Source organism: Trichomonas vaginalis, chromosome V (genome assembly GCF_026262505.1).
Source record: "Trichomonas vaginalis G3 chromosome V, whole genome shotgun sequence".
Classification (NCBI taxonomy): Eukaryota; Parabasalia; order Trichomonadida; family Trichomonadidae; genus Trichomonas; species Trichomonas vaginalis.
Genome location: NC_067207.1, coordinates 18,110,884 through 18,128,566, shown reverse-complemented (window position 1 = coordinate 18,128,566; position 17,683 = coordinate 18,110,884). Strand labels below are relative to the sequence as shown.

Sequence of the window (17,683 nt, the reverse complement as noted above, 5' to 3'; positions counted from 1 at the left end):
ATTACTACGATCGCCGCGATCAGAAACAGAAGGAAGACAACAATCAAACTGAAAATCTCAAGAACGTCATCGACAATCTCACAAAGGCTGTTGCAAAGGCTGAACAAGACAAGAACAAGCAAGACGAAGACAACAAGAATGAACTCGAAAGACTCAACAACGAACGAGTTGCCCTTGAACAGAAACTCGATGATCTCAATAAATCTTTTGACTATCACACCAACCTCAATAATGACATAAGTAATTCCAATGAATTACGCAGGAAACAATTACAACAACGTGAGGAACAAATTAAGAACCTTCGTGAACAGCAAAAACAATTGAATGGCTGCAGCGATGATCTCGAGAAAGATCTCGAAGCCAGACGAAAAGAACTCGAGCAACTCCAGACACAGTTCGTCGATGAAACAGAAAAGGCTCGAGGACGTGCTGATGAACTCAGAAAACAACTCCACGAACTTGAAGATAAAATCACCGAAGTTACAAATGAAATCGAAGATCTTGAAAAAACACAAGAAGCCAAAGAAAGACAGTTAGCAGAAGATATTTTAGCTAAACAAGATGAATTCGCTGGACTTGAGAAATCTCTTAGCAATAAGAAAGATTTAGCCAAATTCTTGGAACAAATCAAGAACCTCAGTGACAAGATTGCTGAAGGTAATGCTGACATTGTTGAAATCAATGAATTAGCTGGTGAAACAACCAATCACCTTGATGAATTGATTGTCAACAACCCAGATGACGAAGAAACAGTTGCAAAGGCCAACGCTTACAAGGATCAAATGGATCAGATGCTAGAAGCATTGCTTCAATCACGAGAGGCTGATCTTGAATACGAAGAAGAGGAAGAGGAAATTATGGTTGTTGAAGAAAGAGATGTTGACTTCATTCCACAAGTTGAAGGCGGACATGATGATACTGAAGAGTTAATTGAACAGAGACAAGCAGAACTCGATGAACTTCCAACAGTGGCAGACAATGAACAATCACTCACAGAAATGTTACACAATATTGAGAACCAAATCAAAGAAAAGAAAGCCAAGAACGCGGAGAATGAAAAGAAGAACAATGATCTCAACCAACAAATAGCAGACTTGAAGAAGGAATTAGATTCAATTCCAACAGCTGACGATAAGAGCGAAGAACTTGAAAACGAAATCAACAATCTTCTATCACAGATCAATGAAAAGAACTCCAAGAACGAAGAGACCGACAAGAAGAACAAGGAACTCGAAGAACAGCTCGAATCGAAGAAGAAGGAACTTGAATCTATTCCAACCGTTGAAGACAAATCATCATCTGTTGAAGAGGAAATCAAGAGCATCAATTCGCAGATTAATGAAAAGAATTCAAAGAATGCCGAGACCGACAAGAAGAACAAAGACCTTGAACAAGAATTGAATGATAAGAAGTCTCAACTTGAATCCATTCCAACATTTGGAGACAAGTCATCCGAACTCGAAAACGAAATCAATAACATCAATTCACATATCAATGACAAGAATTCAAAGAACTCAGAAACCGATCATAAGAACAAGGACCTTGAACAAGAGTTGAATGATAAGAAGTCTCAACTTGAATCCATTCCAACCGTTGAAGACAAATCATCCGAACTCGAAAACGAAATCAATAACATCAATTCACATATCAACGAAAAGAATTCCAAGAACGCAGAACAAGAAAAGAAGAACAGTGAACTTCAACAACAACTGGAATCTAAGAAGAATGAACTTGAATCTATTCCAACAGTAGAAGACAAGTCATCCGAACTCGAAAACGAACTTAAGAGCATCAATTCTCAGATCAACTCTAAGCTTTCTAAGAATTCCGAAATAGATCATAAGAACAAAGAACTTGAAGCGGAACTTTGTCAGAAACAAGCCGAACTGATTCAATCGAACCAGTTTCCGATGATACCGAAAATCTTCAAACTCAACTTTCTGCTCTTGAAGATACCATCCGTGCCGAACGTGAAACCAATTCACAATTAGTCGCCAATTCTGATCTCCTTAAATCTCAGATTGATTCCCTTTCTATGCAATTAGATAATCTTAAGCTCGAGAACTCGGCTCTTCAATCATGCATTGAAGACAACAAGTCAGCAATTGAAGATCTTCGTCGTGATGTTGTTTCAGAAGAAGATCTTCATTCTCAACTTGAAAACGAACAAGAAGCTTCATTTGCAGACATTTCAGAACTTAATGCCAAACTTGCCTCACTTCAAACCGACAATAGCTTCCTTCCAGAAGTTTCCGACGAACATTCTAAACTTTTAGCGGATATTTCAGCCATTGAATCATCTATTGCTGATAAACGTTCACGAAACGAAGAGACTTCTAAACTTAACCAAGCACTTGAAGCCGAACTCGAATCGAAGAAGAAACAACTTGATCAATTGCCAGTTGTCGAATCCCAACTCGATGAACTTCAATCTAAACTTTCAGCTCTTGAAGCTCAGCTCGCTGAGAAATTAAGAAAGAATGAAGAAACAATCAAACAAAATCAAGCACTCCAGAAAGCGATTTCAGAGAAACAATCTGAAATCGACCAAATTGAAGCTGTTGAAGACAAATCTCAAGGACTCAATGACAAACTTAAGGAACTCGAGAAACAAATCGCAGATAAACTCGCTAAGAATGAAGAAACAAAGAAGAACAACGAGGATCTTGAAAAGACTATTGCTGAGAAACAATCAATGCTAAACAGCATTCCAGCTGTTGAAGACAAATCAGCAGCACTCAAACAAACAATTGATAATCTTCAGAAGTCAATTGACGCGAAACAAGCCAAGAACGATGAAATAACTAAGAACAACAATGATCTCGAAAACCAAGTCAACAATAAACAGTCAGAATTAGAACAAATCCAGAAGTCGAAGACAAGACTGAAGAATTAAAGAACAGACTAGCACAACTCGATAATTCTATCAACGAAGTCAAGGCAGAAAATGAAAAGAAGAATGTCAACAACGAGAAAATCAAACGTGATATCGAAGCCAAAGAGAAAGAACTTAAGCAGTTGAAGGAAGAATTCATTAATGATACAATTAATGCCGACAATGAGGCATCTGAACTTTCTTCTCGTCTCCAAGATCTCCGAGATCAGATTTCTCTGACAAAGTCACAGATTGATGATCTCCAGAACGACCACCAGGAGAAAACTGATGCGCTCAAGAATGATATAGCCGAATTGGAGGATGAGCTCAATGGAAATCAGCAATATCTCGAAGAAGTTCGAAAAGTTCTTGATGAATTGCACGACAAACTTTCTGATCCAAGTAATCTTGATATAGTTACACAACTTGCACAGGAAGCAACAGAGAAACTTGATGAAATCGCAGTTGCCAATGCAGATAATCAAGAAGTTGTTGATGCAATCGAGGCTGCTAAAGAAGAACTCAACGGTTGGGTTGACGAACTCTTGAAATCCTACGAAGATGAATATCTTGACGATCTCAATAACCGCATTTCTGATCTCATTGATTCTATCAATGAAGGAAATGCCGACCCAGAAACAATTGTTTCTTTGGCTAACGAAATTACTAAAGAGATTGACAACGCAATTCTCGATAGAGATGAAACAGAGCGCGCTAACCTTGAAGAAGTTAAATCATCAATTGACAATGCAGTGAACAACTACCTTGATCAGCTTTCTGATGACGCCGAAGAAGAATACGAAGAGGACGAAATGGTTGGCGAAGCAGAAGCACGCGATATCATCTTAGAAGAAGGTGCCAATGAAGAAGAAGAAAAACTTGAAGCTGAAATCAATGTAATCGATTCTCAGATTAATGAAAAGAATTCCAAGAACGCAGAACAAGAAAAGAAGAACAGTGAACTTCAACAACAACTGGAATCTAAGAAGAATGAACTTGAATCTATTCCAACAGTTGAAGACAAATCATCCGAACTTGAAAACGAACTTAAGAAGATTGATTCACATATCAATGACAAGAATTCAAAGAACTCAGAAACCGATCATAAGAACAAGGACCTTGAACAAGAGTTGAATGATAAGAAGTCTCAACTTGAATCCATTCCAACCGTTGAAGACAAATCATCCGAACTCGAAAACGAAATCAAGAACATCAATTCACATATCAACGAAAAGAATTCAAAGAACTCAGAAACTGACAAGAAGAACAAAGATCTTGAACAAGAGTTGAATGATAAGAAGTCTCAACTTGAATCCATTCCAACCGTTGAAGACAAATCATCCGAACTTGAAAACGAACTTAAGAAGATTGATTCACAGATCAATGACAAGAATTCAAAGAACTCAGAAACTGACAAGAAGAACAAAGATCTTGAACAAGAGTTGAATGATAAGAAGTCTCAACTTGAATCTATTCCAACCGTTGAAGACAAATCATCCGAACTCGAAAACGAAATCAAGAACATCAATTCACATATCAACGAAAAGAATTCAAAGAACTCAGAAACTGACAAGAAGAACAAAGATCTTGAACAAGAGTTGAATGATAAGAAAGCTCAACTTGAATCTATTCCAACCGTTGAAGACAAATCATCCGAACTCGAAAATGAAATCAAGAACATCAATTCACATATCAACGAAAAGAATTCAAAGAACTCAGAAACTGACAAGAAGAACAAAGATCTTGAACAAGAGTTGAATGATAAGAAAGCTCAACTTGAATCCATTCCAACCGTTGAAGACAAATCATCCGAACTCGAAAACGAAATCAAGAACATCAATTCACATATCAATGACAAGAATTCAAAGAACTCAGAAACCGATCATAAGAACAAGGACCTTGAACAAGAGTTGAATGATAAGAAGTCTCAACTTGAATCTATTCCAACCGTTGAAGACAAATCATCCGAACTCGAAAACGAAATCAAGAACATCAATTCACATATCAACGACAAGAATTCAAAGAACTCAGAAACCGATCATAAGAACAAGGACCTTGAACAAGAGTTGAATGATAAGAAAGCTCAACTTGAATCCATTCCAACCGTTGAAGACAAATCATCCGAACTCGAAAACGAAATCAAGAACATCAATTCACATATCAATGACAAGAATTCAAAGAACTCAGAAACCGATCATAAGAACAAGGACCTTGAACAAGAGTTGAATGATAAGAAGTCTCAACTTGAATCTATTCCAACCGTTGAAGACAAATCATCCGAACTCGAAAACGAAATCAAGAACATCAATTCACATATCAACGACAAGAATTCAAAGAACTCAGAAACCGATCATAAGAACAAGGACCTTGAACAAGAGTTGAATGATAAGAAGTCTCAACTTGAATCCATTCCAACCGTTGAAGACAAATCATCCGAACTCGAAAACGAAATCAAGAACATCAATTCACATATCAACGAAAAGAATTCAAAGAACTCAGAAACTGACAAGAAGAACAAAGATCTTGAACAAGAGTTGAATGATAAGAAACAAGAACTTGAATCCATTCCAACCGTTGAAGACAAGTCATCCGAACTCGAAAATGAAATCAAGAACATTGATTCTCAGATCAACGAAAAGAATTCAAAGAACTCAGAAACCGATCATAAGAACAAGGACCTTGAACAAGAGTTGAATGATAAGAAACAAGAACTTGAATCCATTCCAACAGTAGAAGACAAGTCATCCGAACTTGAAAATGAAATCAATAATGTTGATTCTCAGATCAACGACAAGAATTCAAAGAACTCAGAAACCGATCATAAGAACAAGGACCTTGAACAAGAGTTGAATGATAAGAAGTCTCAACTTGAATCCATTCCAACCGTTGAAGACAAATCATCCGAACTTGAAAATGAAATCAATAATGTTGATTCTCAGATCAACGAAAAGAATTCCAAGAATGAAGAGACCGATCATAAGAACAAGGAACTAGAACAACAACTTTCCGATAAGAAGGCGCAATTAGAATCAATTCCAACTGTTGAAGACAAGTCATCCGATCTTGAGAATGAACTTAAGTCTGTTGAACAATCCATCAACGAAAAGAACGCAAATAACGATAAAACAGACAGACATAACAAGGAACTCGAACATCAACTTGAAGAAGAAAAGAATAACATGGAAGAATTAATCAATCAAAAGAATTCTATGAACGAAGATACCGACAAGAAGAACAAGGAACTCGAAGAACAGCTCGAATCGAAGAAGAAGGAACTTGAATCTATTCCAACCGTTGAAGATAAATCATCATCTGTTGAAGAGGAAATCAATAACATCAATTCACATATCAACGAAAAGAATTCCAAGAACGCAGAACAAGAAAAGAAGAACAGTGAACTTCAACAACAACTGGAATCTAAGAAGAATGAACTTGAATCTATTCCAACAGTTGAAGACAAATCATCCGAACTTGAAAACGAACTTAAGAACATCAATTCACATATCAACGAAAAGAATTCAAAGAACTCAGAAACCGATCATAAGAACAAGGACCTTGAACAAGAGTTGAATGATAAGAAGTCTCAACTTGAATCCATTCCAACCGTTGAAGACAAATCATCCGAACTCGAAAACGAAATCAAGAACATCAATTCACATATCAACGAAAAGAATTCAAAGAACTCAGAAACTGACAAGAAGAACAAAGATCTTGAACAAGAGTTGAATGATAAGAAAGCTCAACTTGAATCCATTCCAACCGTTGAAGACAAATCATCCGAACTCGAAAACGAAATCAAGAACATCAATTCACATATCAACGAAAAGAATTCAAAGAACTCAGAAACTGACAAGAAGAACAAAGATCTTGAACAAGAGTTGAATGATAAGAAAGCTCAACTTGAATCTATTCCAACCGTTGAAGACAAATCATCCGAACTCGAAAACGAAATCAAGAACATCAATTCACATATCAACGAAAAGAATTCAAAGAACTCAGAAACCGATCATAAGAACAAGGACCTTGAACAAGAGTTGAATGATAAGAAGTCTCAACTTGAATCCATTCCAACCGTTGAAGACAAATCATCCGAACTCGAAAACGAAATCAAGAACATCAATTCACATATCAACGAAAAGAATTCAAAGAACTCAGAAACTGACAAGAAGAACAAAGATCTTGAACAAGAGTTGAATGATAAGAAAGCTCAACTTGAATCTATTCCAACAGTTGGAGACAAGTCATCCGAACTCGAAAATGAAATCAAGAACATTGATTCTCAGATCAACGAAAAGAATTCAAAGAACTCAGAAACCGATCATAAGAACAAGGACCTTGAACAAGAGTTGAATGATAAGAAACAAGAACTTGAATCCATTCCAACAGTAGAAGACAAGTCATCCGAACTTGAAAATGAAATCAATAATGTTGATTCTCAGATCAATGACAAGAATTCAAAGAACTCAGAAACCGATCATAAGAACAAGGACCTTGAACAAGAGTTGAATGATAAGAAGTCTCAACTTGAATCCATTCCAACCGTTGAAGACAAATCATCCGAACTTGAAAATGAAATCAATAATGTTGATTCTCAGATCAACGAAAAGAATTCCAAGAATGAAGAGACCGATCATAAGAACAAGGAACTAGAACAACAACTTTCCGATAAGAAGGCGCAATTAGAATCAATTCCAACTGTTGAAGACAAGTCATCCGATCTTGAGAATGAACTTAAGTCTGTTGAACAATCCATCAACGAAAAGAACGCAAATAACGATAAAACAGACAGACATAACAAGGAACTCGAACATCAACTTGAAGAAGAAAAGAATAACATGGAAGAATTAATCAATCAAAAGAATTCTATGAACGAAGATACGACAAGAAGAACAAGGAACTCGAAGAACAGCTCGAATCGAAGAAGAAGGAACTTGAATCTATTCCAACCGTTGAAGATAAATCATCATCTGTTGAAGAGGAAATCAATAACATCAATTCACATATCAACGAAAAGAATTCCAAGAACGCAGAACAAGAAAAGAAGAACAGTGAACTTCAACAACAACTGGAATCTAAGAAGAATGAACTTGAATCTATTCCAACAGTTGAAGACAAGTCATCCGAACTCGAAAACGAACTTAAGAGCATCAATTCTCAGATCAACTCTAAGCTTTCTAAGAATTCCGAAATAGATCATAAGAACAAAGAACTTGAAGCGGAACTTTGTCAGAAACAAGCCGAACTTGATTCAATCGAACCAGTTTCCGATGATACCGAAAATCTTCAAACTCAACTTTCTGCTCTTGAAGATACCATCCGTGCCGAACGTGAAACCAATTCACAATTAGTCGCCAATTCTGATCTCCTTAAATCTCAGATTGATTCCCTTTCTATGCAATTAGATAATCTTAAGCTCGAGAACTCGGCTCTTCAATCATGCATTGAAGACAACAAGTCAGCAATTGAAGATCTTCGTCGTGATGTTGTTTCAGAAGAAGATCTTCATTCTCAACTTGAAAACGAACAAGAAGCTTCATTTGCAGACATTTCAGAACTTAATGCCAAACTTGCCTCACTTCAAACCGACAATAGCTTCCTTCCAGAAGTTTCCGACGAACATTCTAAACTTTTAGCGGATATTTCAGCCATTGAATCATCTATTGCTGATAAACGTTCACGAAACGAAGAGACTTCTAAACTTAACCAAGCACTTGAAGCCGAACTCGAATCGAAGAAGAAACAACTTGATCAATTGCCAGTTGTCGAATCCCAACTCGATGAACTTCAATCTAAACTTTCAGCTCTTGAAGCTCAGCTCGCTGAGAAATTAAGAAAGAATGAAGAAACAATCAAACAAAATCAAGCACTCCAGAAAGCGATTTCAGAGAAACAATCTGAAATCGACCAAATTGAAGCTGTTGAAGACAAATCTCAAGGACTCAATGACAAACTTAAGGAACTCGAGAAACAAATCGCAGATAAACTCGCTAAGAATGAAGAAACAAAGAAGAACAACGAGGATCTTGAAAAGACTATTGCTGAGAAACAATCAATGCTAAACAGCATTCCAGCTGTTGAAGACAAATCAGCAGCACTCAAACAAACAATTGATAATCTTCAGAAGTCAATTGACGCGAAACAAGCCAAGAACGATGAAATAACTAAGAACAACAATGATCTCGAAAACCAAGTCAACAATAAACAGTCAGAATTAGAACAAATCCCAGAAGTCGAAGACAAGACTGAAGAATTAAAGAACAGACTAGCACAACTCGATAATTCTATCAACGAAGTCAAGGCAGAAAATGAAAAGAAGAATGTCAACAACGAGAAAATCAAACGTGATATCGAAGCCAAAGAGAAAGAACTTAAGCAGTTGAAGGAAGAATTCATTAATGATACAATTAATGCCGACAATGAGGCATCTGAACTTTCTTCTCGTCTCCAAGATCTCCGAGATCAGATTTCTCTGACAAAGTCACAGATTGATGATCTCCAGAACGACCACCAGGAGAAAACTGATGCGCTCAAGAATGATATAGCCGAATTGGAGGATGAGCTCAATGGAAATCAGCAATATCTCGAAGAAGTTCGAAAAGTTCTTGATGAATTGCACGACAAACTTTCTGATCCAAGTAATCTTGATATAGTTACACAACTTGCACAGGAAGCAACAGAGAAACTTGATGAAATCGCAGTTGCCAATGCAGATAATCAAGAAGTTGTTGATGCAATCGAGGCTGCTAAAGAAGAACTCAACGGTTGGGTTGACGAACTCTTGAAATCCTACGAAGATGAATATCTTGACGATCTCAATAACCGCATTTCTGATCTCATTGATTCTATCAATGAAGGAAATGCCGACCCAGAAACAATTGTTTCTTTGGCTAACGAAATTACTAAAGAGATTGACAACGCAATTCTCGATAGAGATGAAACAGAGCGCGCTAACCTTGAAGAAGTTAAATCATCAATTGACAATGCAGTGAACAACTACCTTGATCAGCTTTCTGATGACGCCGAAGAAGAATACGAAGAGGACGAAATGGTTGGCGAAGCAGAAGCACGCGATATCATCTTAGAAGAAGGTGCCAATGAAGAAGAAGAAAAACTTGAAGCTGAAATCAATGTAATCGATTCTCAGATTAATGAAAAAATCCAAGAACGCAGAACAAGAAAAGAAGAACAGTGAACTTCAACAACAACTGGAATCTAAGAAGAATGAACTTGAATCTATTCCAACAGTTGAAGACAAGTCATCCGAACTTGAAAACGAACTTAAGAAGATTGATTCACATATCAATGACAAGAATTCAAAGAACTCAGAAACCGATCATAAGAACAAGGACCTTGAACAAGAGTTGAATGATAAGAAGTCTCAACTTGAATCCATTCCAACCGTTGAAGACAAATCATCCGAACTCGAAAACGAAATCAAGAACATCAATTCACATATCAACGAAAAGAATTCAAAGAACTCAGAAACTGACAAGAAGAACAAAGATCTTGAACAAGAGTTGAATGATAAGAAAGCTCAACTTGAATCTATTCCAACCGTTGAAGACAAATCATCCGAACTCGAAAACGAAATCAAGAACATCAATTCACATATCAACGAAAAGAATTCAAAGAACTCAGAAACTGACAAGAAGAACAAAGATCTTGAACAAGAGTTGAATGATAAGAAAGCTCAACTTGAATCCATTCCAACCGTTGAAGACAAATCATCCGAACTCGAAAACGAAATCAAGAACATCAATTCACATATCAATGACAAGAATTCAAAGAACTCAGAAACCGATCATAAGAACAAGGACCTTGAACAAGAGTTGAATGATAAGAAGTCTCAACTTGAATCTATTCCAACCGTTGAAGACAAATCATCCGAACTCGAAAACGAAATCAAGAACATCAATTCACATATCAACGAAAAGAATTCAAAGAACTCAGAAACTGACAAGAAGAACAAAGATCTTGAACAAGAGTTGAATGATAAGAAAGCTCAACTTGAATCCATTCCAACCGTTGAAGACAAATCATCCGAACTCGAAAACGAAATCAAGAACATCAATTCACATATCAATGACAAGAATTCAAAGAACTCAGAAACCGATCATAAGAACAAGGACCTTGAACAAGAGTTGAATGATAAGAAGTCTCAACTTGAATCCATTCCAACCGTTGAAGACAAATCATCCGAACTCGAAAACGAAATCAAGAACATCAATTCACATATCAACGAAAAGAATTCAAAGAACTCAGAAACTGACAAGAAGAACAAAGATCTTGAACAAGAGTTGAATGATAAGAAAGCTCAACTTGAATCTATTCCAACCGTTGAAGACAAATCATCCGAACTCGAAAACGAAATCAAGAACATCAATTCACATATCAACGAAAAGAATTCAAAGAACTCAGAAACTGACAAGAAGAACAAAGATCTTGAACAAGAGTTGAATGATAAGAAGTCTCAACTTGAATCTATTCCAACAGTTGGAGACAAGTCATCCGAACTCGAAAATGAAATCAAGAACATCAATTCTCAGATCAACGAAAAGAATTCAAAGAACTCAGAAACCGATCATAAGAACAAGGACCTTGAACAAGAGTTGAATGATAAGAAACAAGAACTTGAATCCATTCCAACAGTAGAAGACAAGTCATCCGAACTTGAAAATGAAATCAATAATGTTGATTCTCAGATCAATGACAAGAATTCAAAGAACTCAGAAACCGATCATAAGAACAAGGACCTTGAACAAGAGTTGAATGATAAGAAGTCTCAACTTGAATCCATTCCAACCGTTGAAGACAAATCATCCGAACTCGAAAACGAAATCAAGAACATCAATTCACATATCAACGAAAAGAATTCAAAGAACTCAGAAACTGACAAGAAGAACAAAGATCTTGAACAAGAGTTGAATGATAAGAAAGCTCAACTTGAATCCATTCCAACCGTTGAAGACAAATCATCCGAACTTGAAAACGAACTTAAGAAGATTGATTCTCAGATCAATGACAAGAATTCAAAGAACTCAGAAACCGATCATAAGAACAAGGACCTTGAACAAGAGTTGAATGATAAGAAGTCTCAACTTGAATCCATTCCAACCGTTGAAGACAAATCATCCGAACTTGAAAATGAAATCAATAATGTTGATTCTCAGATCAACGAAAAGAATTCCAAGAATGAAGAGACCGATCATAAGAACAAGGAACTAGAACAACAACTTTCCGATAAGAAGGCGCAATTAGAATCAATTCCAACTGTTGAAGACAAGTCATCCGATCTTGAGAATGAACTTAAGTCTGTTGAACAATCCATCAACGAAAAGAACGCAAATAACGATAAAACAGACAGACATAACAAGGAACTCGAACATCAACTTGAAGAAGAAAAGAATAACATGGAAGAATTAATCAATCAAAAGAATTCTATGAACGAAGATACCGACAAGAAGAACAAGGAACTCGAAGAACAGCTCGAATCGAAGAAGAAGGAACTTGAATCTATTCCAACCGTTGAAGATAAATCATCATCTGTTGAAGAGGAAATCAATAACATCAATTCACATATCAACGAAAAGAATTCCAAGAACGCAGAACAAGAAAAGAAGAACAGTGAACTTCAACAACAACTGGAATCTAAGAAGAATGAACTTGAATCTATTCCAACAGTAGAAGACAAGTCATCCGAACTCGAAAACGAACTTAAGAGCATCAATTCTCAGATCAACTCTAAGCTTTCTAAGAATTCCGAAATAGATCATAAGAACAAAGAACTTGAAGCGGAACTTTGTCAGAAACAAGCCGAACTTGATTCAATCGAACCAGTTTCCGATGATACCGAAAATCTTCAAACTCAACTTTCTGCTCTTGAAGATACCATCCGTGCCGAACGTGAAACCAATTCACAATTAGTCGCCAATTCTGATCTCCTTAAATCTCAGATTGATTCCCTTTCTATGCAATTAGATAATCTTAAGCTCGAGAACTCGGCTCTTCAATCATGCATTGAAGACAACAAGTCAGCAATTGAAGATCTTCGTCGTGATGTTGTTTCAGAAGAAGATCTTCATTCTCAACTTGAAAACGAACAAGAAGCTTCATTTGCAGACATTTCAGAACTTAATGCCAAACTTGCCTCACTTCAAACCGACAATAGCTTCCTTCCAGAAGTTTCCGACGAACATTCTAAACTTTTAGCGGATATTTCAGCCATTGAATCATCTATTGCTGATAAACGTTCACGAAACGAAGAGACTTCTAAACTTAACCAAGCACTTGAAGCCGAACTCGAATCGAAGAAGAAACAACTTGATCAATTGCCAGTTGTCGAATCCCAACTCGATGAACTTCAATCTAAACTTTCAGCTCTTGAAGCTCAGCTCGCTGAGAAATTAAGAAAGAATGAAGAAACAATCAAACAAAATCAAGCACTCCAGAAAGCGATTTCAGAGAAACAATCTGAAATCGACCAAATTGAAGCTGTTGAAGACAAATCTCAAGGACTCAATGACAAACTTAAGGAACTCGAGAAACAAATCGCAGATAAACTCGCTAAGAATGAAGAAACAAAGAAGAACAACGAGGATCTTGAAAAGACTATTGCTGAGAAACAATCAATGCTAAACAGCATTCCAGATGTTGAAGACAAATCAGCAGCACTCAAACAAACAATTGATAATCTTCAGAAGTCAATTGACGCGAAACAAGCCAAGAACGATGAAATAACTAAGAACAACAATGATCTCGAAAACCAAGTCAACAATAAACAGTCAGAATTAGAACAAATCCAGAAGTCGAAGACAAGACTGAAGAATTAAAGAACAGACTAGCACAACTCGATAATTCTATCAACGAAGTCAAGGCAGAAAATGAAAAGAAGAATGTCAACAACGAGAAAATCAAACGTGATATCGAAGCCAAAGAGAAAGAACTTAAGCAGTTGAAGGAAGAATTCATTAATGATACAATTAATGCGACAATGAGGCATCTGAACTTTCTTCTCGTCTCCAAGATCTCCGAGATCAGATTTCTCTGACAAAGTCACAGATTGATGATCTCCAGAACGACCACAGGAGAAAACTGATGCGCTCAAGAATGATATAGCCGAATTGGAGGATGAGCTCAATGGAAATCAGCAATATCTCGAAGAAGTTCGAAAAGTTCTTGATGAATTGCACGACAAACTTTCTGATCCAAGTAATCTTGATATAGTTACACAACTTGCACAGGAAGCAACAGAGAAACTTGATGAAATCGCAGTTGCCAATGCAGATAATCAAGAAGTTGTTGATGCAATCGAGGCTGCTAAAGAAGAACTCAACGGTTGGGTTGACGAACTCTTGAAATCCTACGAAGATGAATATCTTGACGATCTCAATAACCGCATTTCTGATCTCATTGATTCTATCAATGAAGGAAATGCCGACCCAGAAACAATTGTTTCTTTGGCTAACGAAATTACTAAAGAGATTGACAACGCAATTCTCGATAGAGATGAAACAGAGCGCGCTAACCTTGAAGAAGTTAAATCATCAATTGACAATGCAGTGAACAACTACCTTGATCAGCTTTCTGATGACGCCGAAGAAGAATACGAAGAGGACGAAATGGTTGGCGAAGCAGAAGCACGCGATATCATCTTAGAAGAAGGTGCCAATGAGAAGAAGAAAAACTTGAAGCTGAAATCAATGTAATCGATTCTCAGATTAATGAAAAGAATTCCAAGAACGCAGAACAAGAAAAGAAGAACAGTGAACTTCAACAACAACTGGAATCTAAGAAGAATGAACTTGAATCTATTCCAACAGTTGAAGACAAATCATCCGAACTTGAAAACGAACTTAAGAAGATTGATTCACAGATCAATGACAAGAATTCAAAGAACTCAGAAACCGATCATAAGAACAAGGACCTTGAACAAGAGTTGAATGATAAGAAGTCTCAACTTGAATCCATTCCAACCGTTGAAGACAAATCATCCGAACTCGAAAACGAAATCAAGAACATCAATTCACATATCAACGAAAAGAATTCAAAGAACTCAGAAACTGACAAGAAGAACAAAGATCTTGAACAAGAGTTGAATGATAAGAAAGCTCAACTTGAATCCATTCCAACCGTTGAAGACAAATCATCCGAACTTGAAAACGAACTTAAGAAGATTGATTCTCAGATCAATGACAAGAATTCAAAGAACTCAGAAACCGATCATAAGAACAAGGACCTTGAACAAGAGTTGAATGATAAGAAGTCTCAACTTGAATCCATTCCAACCGTTGAAGACAAATCATCCGAACTTGAAAATGAAATCAATAATGTTGATTCTCAGATCAACGAAAAGAATTCCAAGAATGAAGAGACCGATCATAAGAACAAGGAACTAGAACAACAACTTTCCGATAAGAAGGCGCAATTAGAATCAATTCCAACTGTTGAAGACAAGTCATCCGATCTTGAGAATGAACTTAAGTCTGTTGAACAATCCATCAACGAAAAGAACGCAAATAACGATAAAACAGACAGACATAACAAGGAACTCGAACATCAACTTGAAGAAGAAAAGAATAACATGGAAGAATTAATCAATCAAAAGAATTCTATGAACGAAGATACCGACAGAAGAACAAGGAACTCGAAGAACAGCTCGAATCGAAGAAGAAGGAACTTGAATCTATTCCAACCGTTGAAGATAAATCATCATCTGTTGAAGAGGAAATCAATAACATCAATTCACATATCAACGAAAAGAATTCAAGAACGCAGAACAAGAAAAGAAGAACAGTGAACTTCAACAACAACTGGAATCTAAGAAGAATGAACTTGAATCTATTCCAACAGTTGAAGACAAGTCATCGAACTCGAAACGAACTTAAGAGCATCAATTCTCAGATCAACTCTAAGCTTTCTAAGAATTCCGAAATAGATCATAAGAACAAAGAATTGAAGCGGAACTTTGTCAGAAACAAGCCGAACTTGATTCAATCGAACCAGTTTCCGATGATACCGAAAATCTTCAAACTCAACTTTCTGCTCTTGAAGATACCATCCGTGCCGAACGTGAAACCAATTCACAATTAGTCGCCAATTCTGATCTCCTTAATCTCAGATTGATTCCCTTTCTATGCAATTAGATAATCTTAAGCTCGAGAACTCGGCTCTTCAATCATGCATTGAAGACAACAAGTCAGCAATTGAAGATCTTCGTCGTGATGTTGTTTCAGAAGAAGATCTTCATTCTCAACTTGAAAACGAACAAGAAGCTTCATTTGCAGACATTTCAGAACTTAATGCCAAACTTGCCTCACTTCAAACCGACAATAGCTTCCTTCCAGAAGTTTCCGACGAACATTCTAAACTTTTAGCGGATATTTCAGCCATTGAATCATCTATTGCTGATAAACGTTCACGAAACGAAGAGACTTCTAAACTTAACCAAGCACTTGAAGCGAACTCGAATCGAAGAAGAAACAACTTGATCAATTGCCAGTTGTCGAATCCCAACTCGATGAACTTCAATCTAAACTTTCAGCTCTTGAAGCTCAGCTCGCTGAGAAATTAAGAAAGAATGAAGAAACAATCAAACAAAATCAAGCACTCAGAAAGCGATTTCAGAGAAACAATCTGAAATCGACCAAATTGAAGCTGTTGAAGACAAATCTCAAGGACTCAATGACAAACTTAAGGAACTCGAGAAACAATCGCAGATAAACTCGCTAAGAATGAAGAAACAAAGAAGAACAACGAGGATCTTGAAAACTATTGCTGAGAAACAATCAATGCTAAACAGCATTCCAGCTGTTGAAGACAAATCAGCAGCACTCAAACAAACAATTGATAATCTTCAGAAGTCAATTGACGCGAAACAAGCCAAGAACGAGAAAATAACTAAGAACAACAATGATCTCGAAAACCAAGTCAACAATAAACAGTCAGAATTAGAACAAATCCCAGAAGTCGAAGACAAGACTGAAGAATTAAAGAACAGACTAGCACAACTCGATAATTCTATCAACGAAGTCAAGGCAGAAAATGAAAAGAAGAATGTCAACAACGAGAAAATCAAACGTGATATCGAAGCCAAAGAGAAAGAACTTAAGCAGTTGAAGGAAGAATTCATTAATGATACAATTAATGCCGACAATGAGGCATCTGAACTTTCTTCTCGTCTCCAAGATCTCCGAGATCAGATTTCTCTGACAAAGTCACAGATTGATGATCTCCAGAACGACCACCAGGAGAAAACTGATGCGCTCAAGAATGATATAGCCGAATTGGAGGATGAGCTCAATGGAAATCAGCAATATCTCGAAGAAGTTCGAAAAGTTCTTGATGAATTGCACGACAAACTTTCTGATCCAAGTAATCTTGATATAGTTACACAACTTGCACAGGAAGCAACAGAGAAACTTGATGAAATCGCAGTTGCCAATGCAGATAATCAAGAAGTTGTTGATGCAATCGAGGCTGCTAAAGAAGAACTCAACGGTTGGGTTGACGAACTCTTGAAATCCTACGAAGATGAATATCTTGACGATCTCAATAACCGCATTTCTGATCTCATTGATTCTATCAATGAAGGAAATGCCGACCCAGAAACAATTGTTTCTTTGGCTAACGAAATTACTAAAGAGATTGACAACGCAATTCTCGATAGAGATGAAAACAGAGCGCGCTAACTTGAAGAAGTTAAATCATCAATTGACAATGCAGTGAACAACTACCTTGATCAGCTTTCTGATGACGCCGAAGAAGAATACGAAGAGGACGAAATGGTTGGCGAAGCAGAAGCACGCGATA

At 36.8% G+C, this 17,683-nt stretch overlaps 5 protein-coding genes and 2 pseudogenes across 7 annotated transcripts; 6 read left to right on the top strand and 1 right to left on the bottom strand.

Moving 5' to 3' along the window:
• Positions 1-2,035: 2,035 nt before the first annotated feature.
• TVAGG3_0358140 (biological adhesion protein) lies at positions 2,036-2,896 on the top strand (the record flags this gene model as incomplete). The annotated part of the gene is made up of 1 exon (XM_051231375.1): positions 2,036-2,896. One exon carries the CDS (start codon positions 2,036-2,038, stop codon positions 2,894-2,896), a length of 861 nt encoding a protein of 286 aa, XP_051101105.1.
• Positions 2,897-3,120: 224 nt separating this feature from the next.
• TVAGG3_0358130 lies at positions 3,121-3,719 on the bottom strand (annotated as a pseudogene). The gene has a single exon. A coding segment is annotated over exon 1 (599 nt).
• Positions 3,720-6,054: 2,335 nt separating this feature from the next.
• TVAGG3_0358120 (A-type inclusion protein-related family) lies at positions 6,055-7,058 on the top strand (the record flags this gene model as incomplete). The annotated part of the gene is made up of 1 exon (XM_051231374.1): positions 6,055-7,058. A coding segment is annotated over one exon (1,004 nt), but the record flags the coding sequence as incomplete, so codon positions are not given.
• A 652-nt stretch (positions 7,059-7,710) lies between these two features.
• TVAGG3_0358110 lies at positions 7,711-8,090 on the top strand (annotated as a pseudogene). Its single transcript has one exon. A coding segment is annotated over exon 1 (380 nt).
• A 177-nt stretch (positions 8,091-8,267) lies between these two features.
• On the top strand, positions 8,268-10,067 carry TVAGG3_0358100 (biological adhesion protein; the record flags this gene model as incomplete). Its single annotated transcript, XM_051231373.1, has 1 exon — positions 8,268-10,067. One exon carries the CDS (start codon positions 8,268-8,270, stop codon positions 10,065-10,067), a length of 1,800 nt encoding a protein of 599 aa, XP_051101103.1.
• Positions 10,068-10,773: 706 nt separating this feature from the next.
• TVAGG3_0358090 (A-type inclusion protein-related family) lies at positions 10,774-12,500 on the top strand (the record flags this gene model as incomplete). The annotated part of the gene is made up of 1 exon (XM_051231372.1): positions 10,774-12,386. A coding segment is annotated over one exon (1,613 nt), but the record flags the coding sequence as incomplete, so codon positions are not given.
• Positions 12,501-13,995: 1,495 nt separating this feature from the next.
• Positions 13,996-14,580, top strand: TVAGG3_0358080 (biological adhesion protein; the record flags this gene model as incomplete). Its single annotated transcript, XM_051231371.1, has 1 exon — positions 13,996-14,580. The coding sequence occupies one exon, from the start codon at positions 13,996-13,998 to the stop codon at positions 14,578-14,580; it is 585 nt and encodes a 194-aa protein (XP_051101101.1).
• Positions 14,581-17,683: the final 3,103 nt, after the last annotated feature.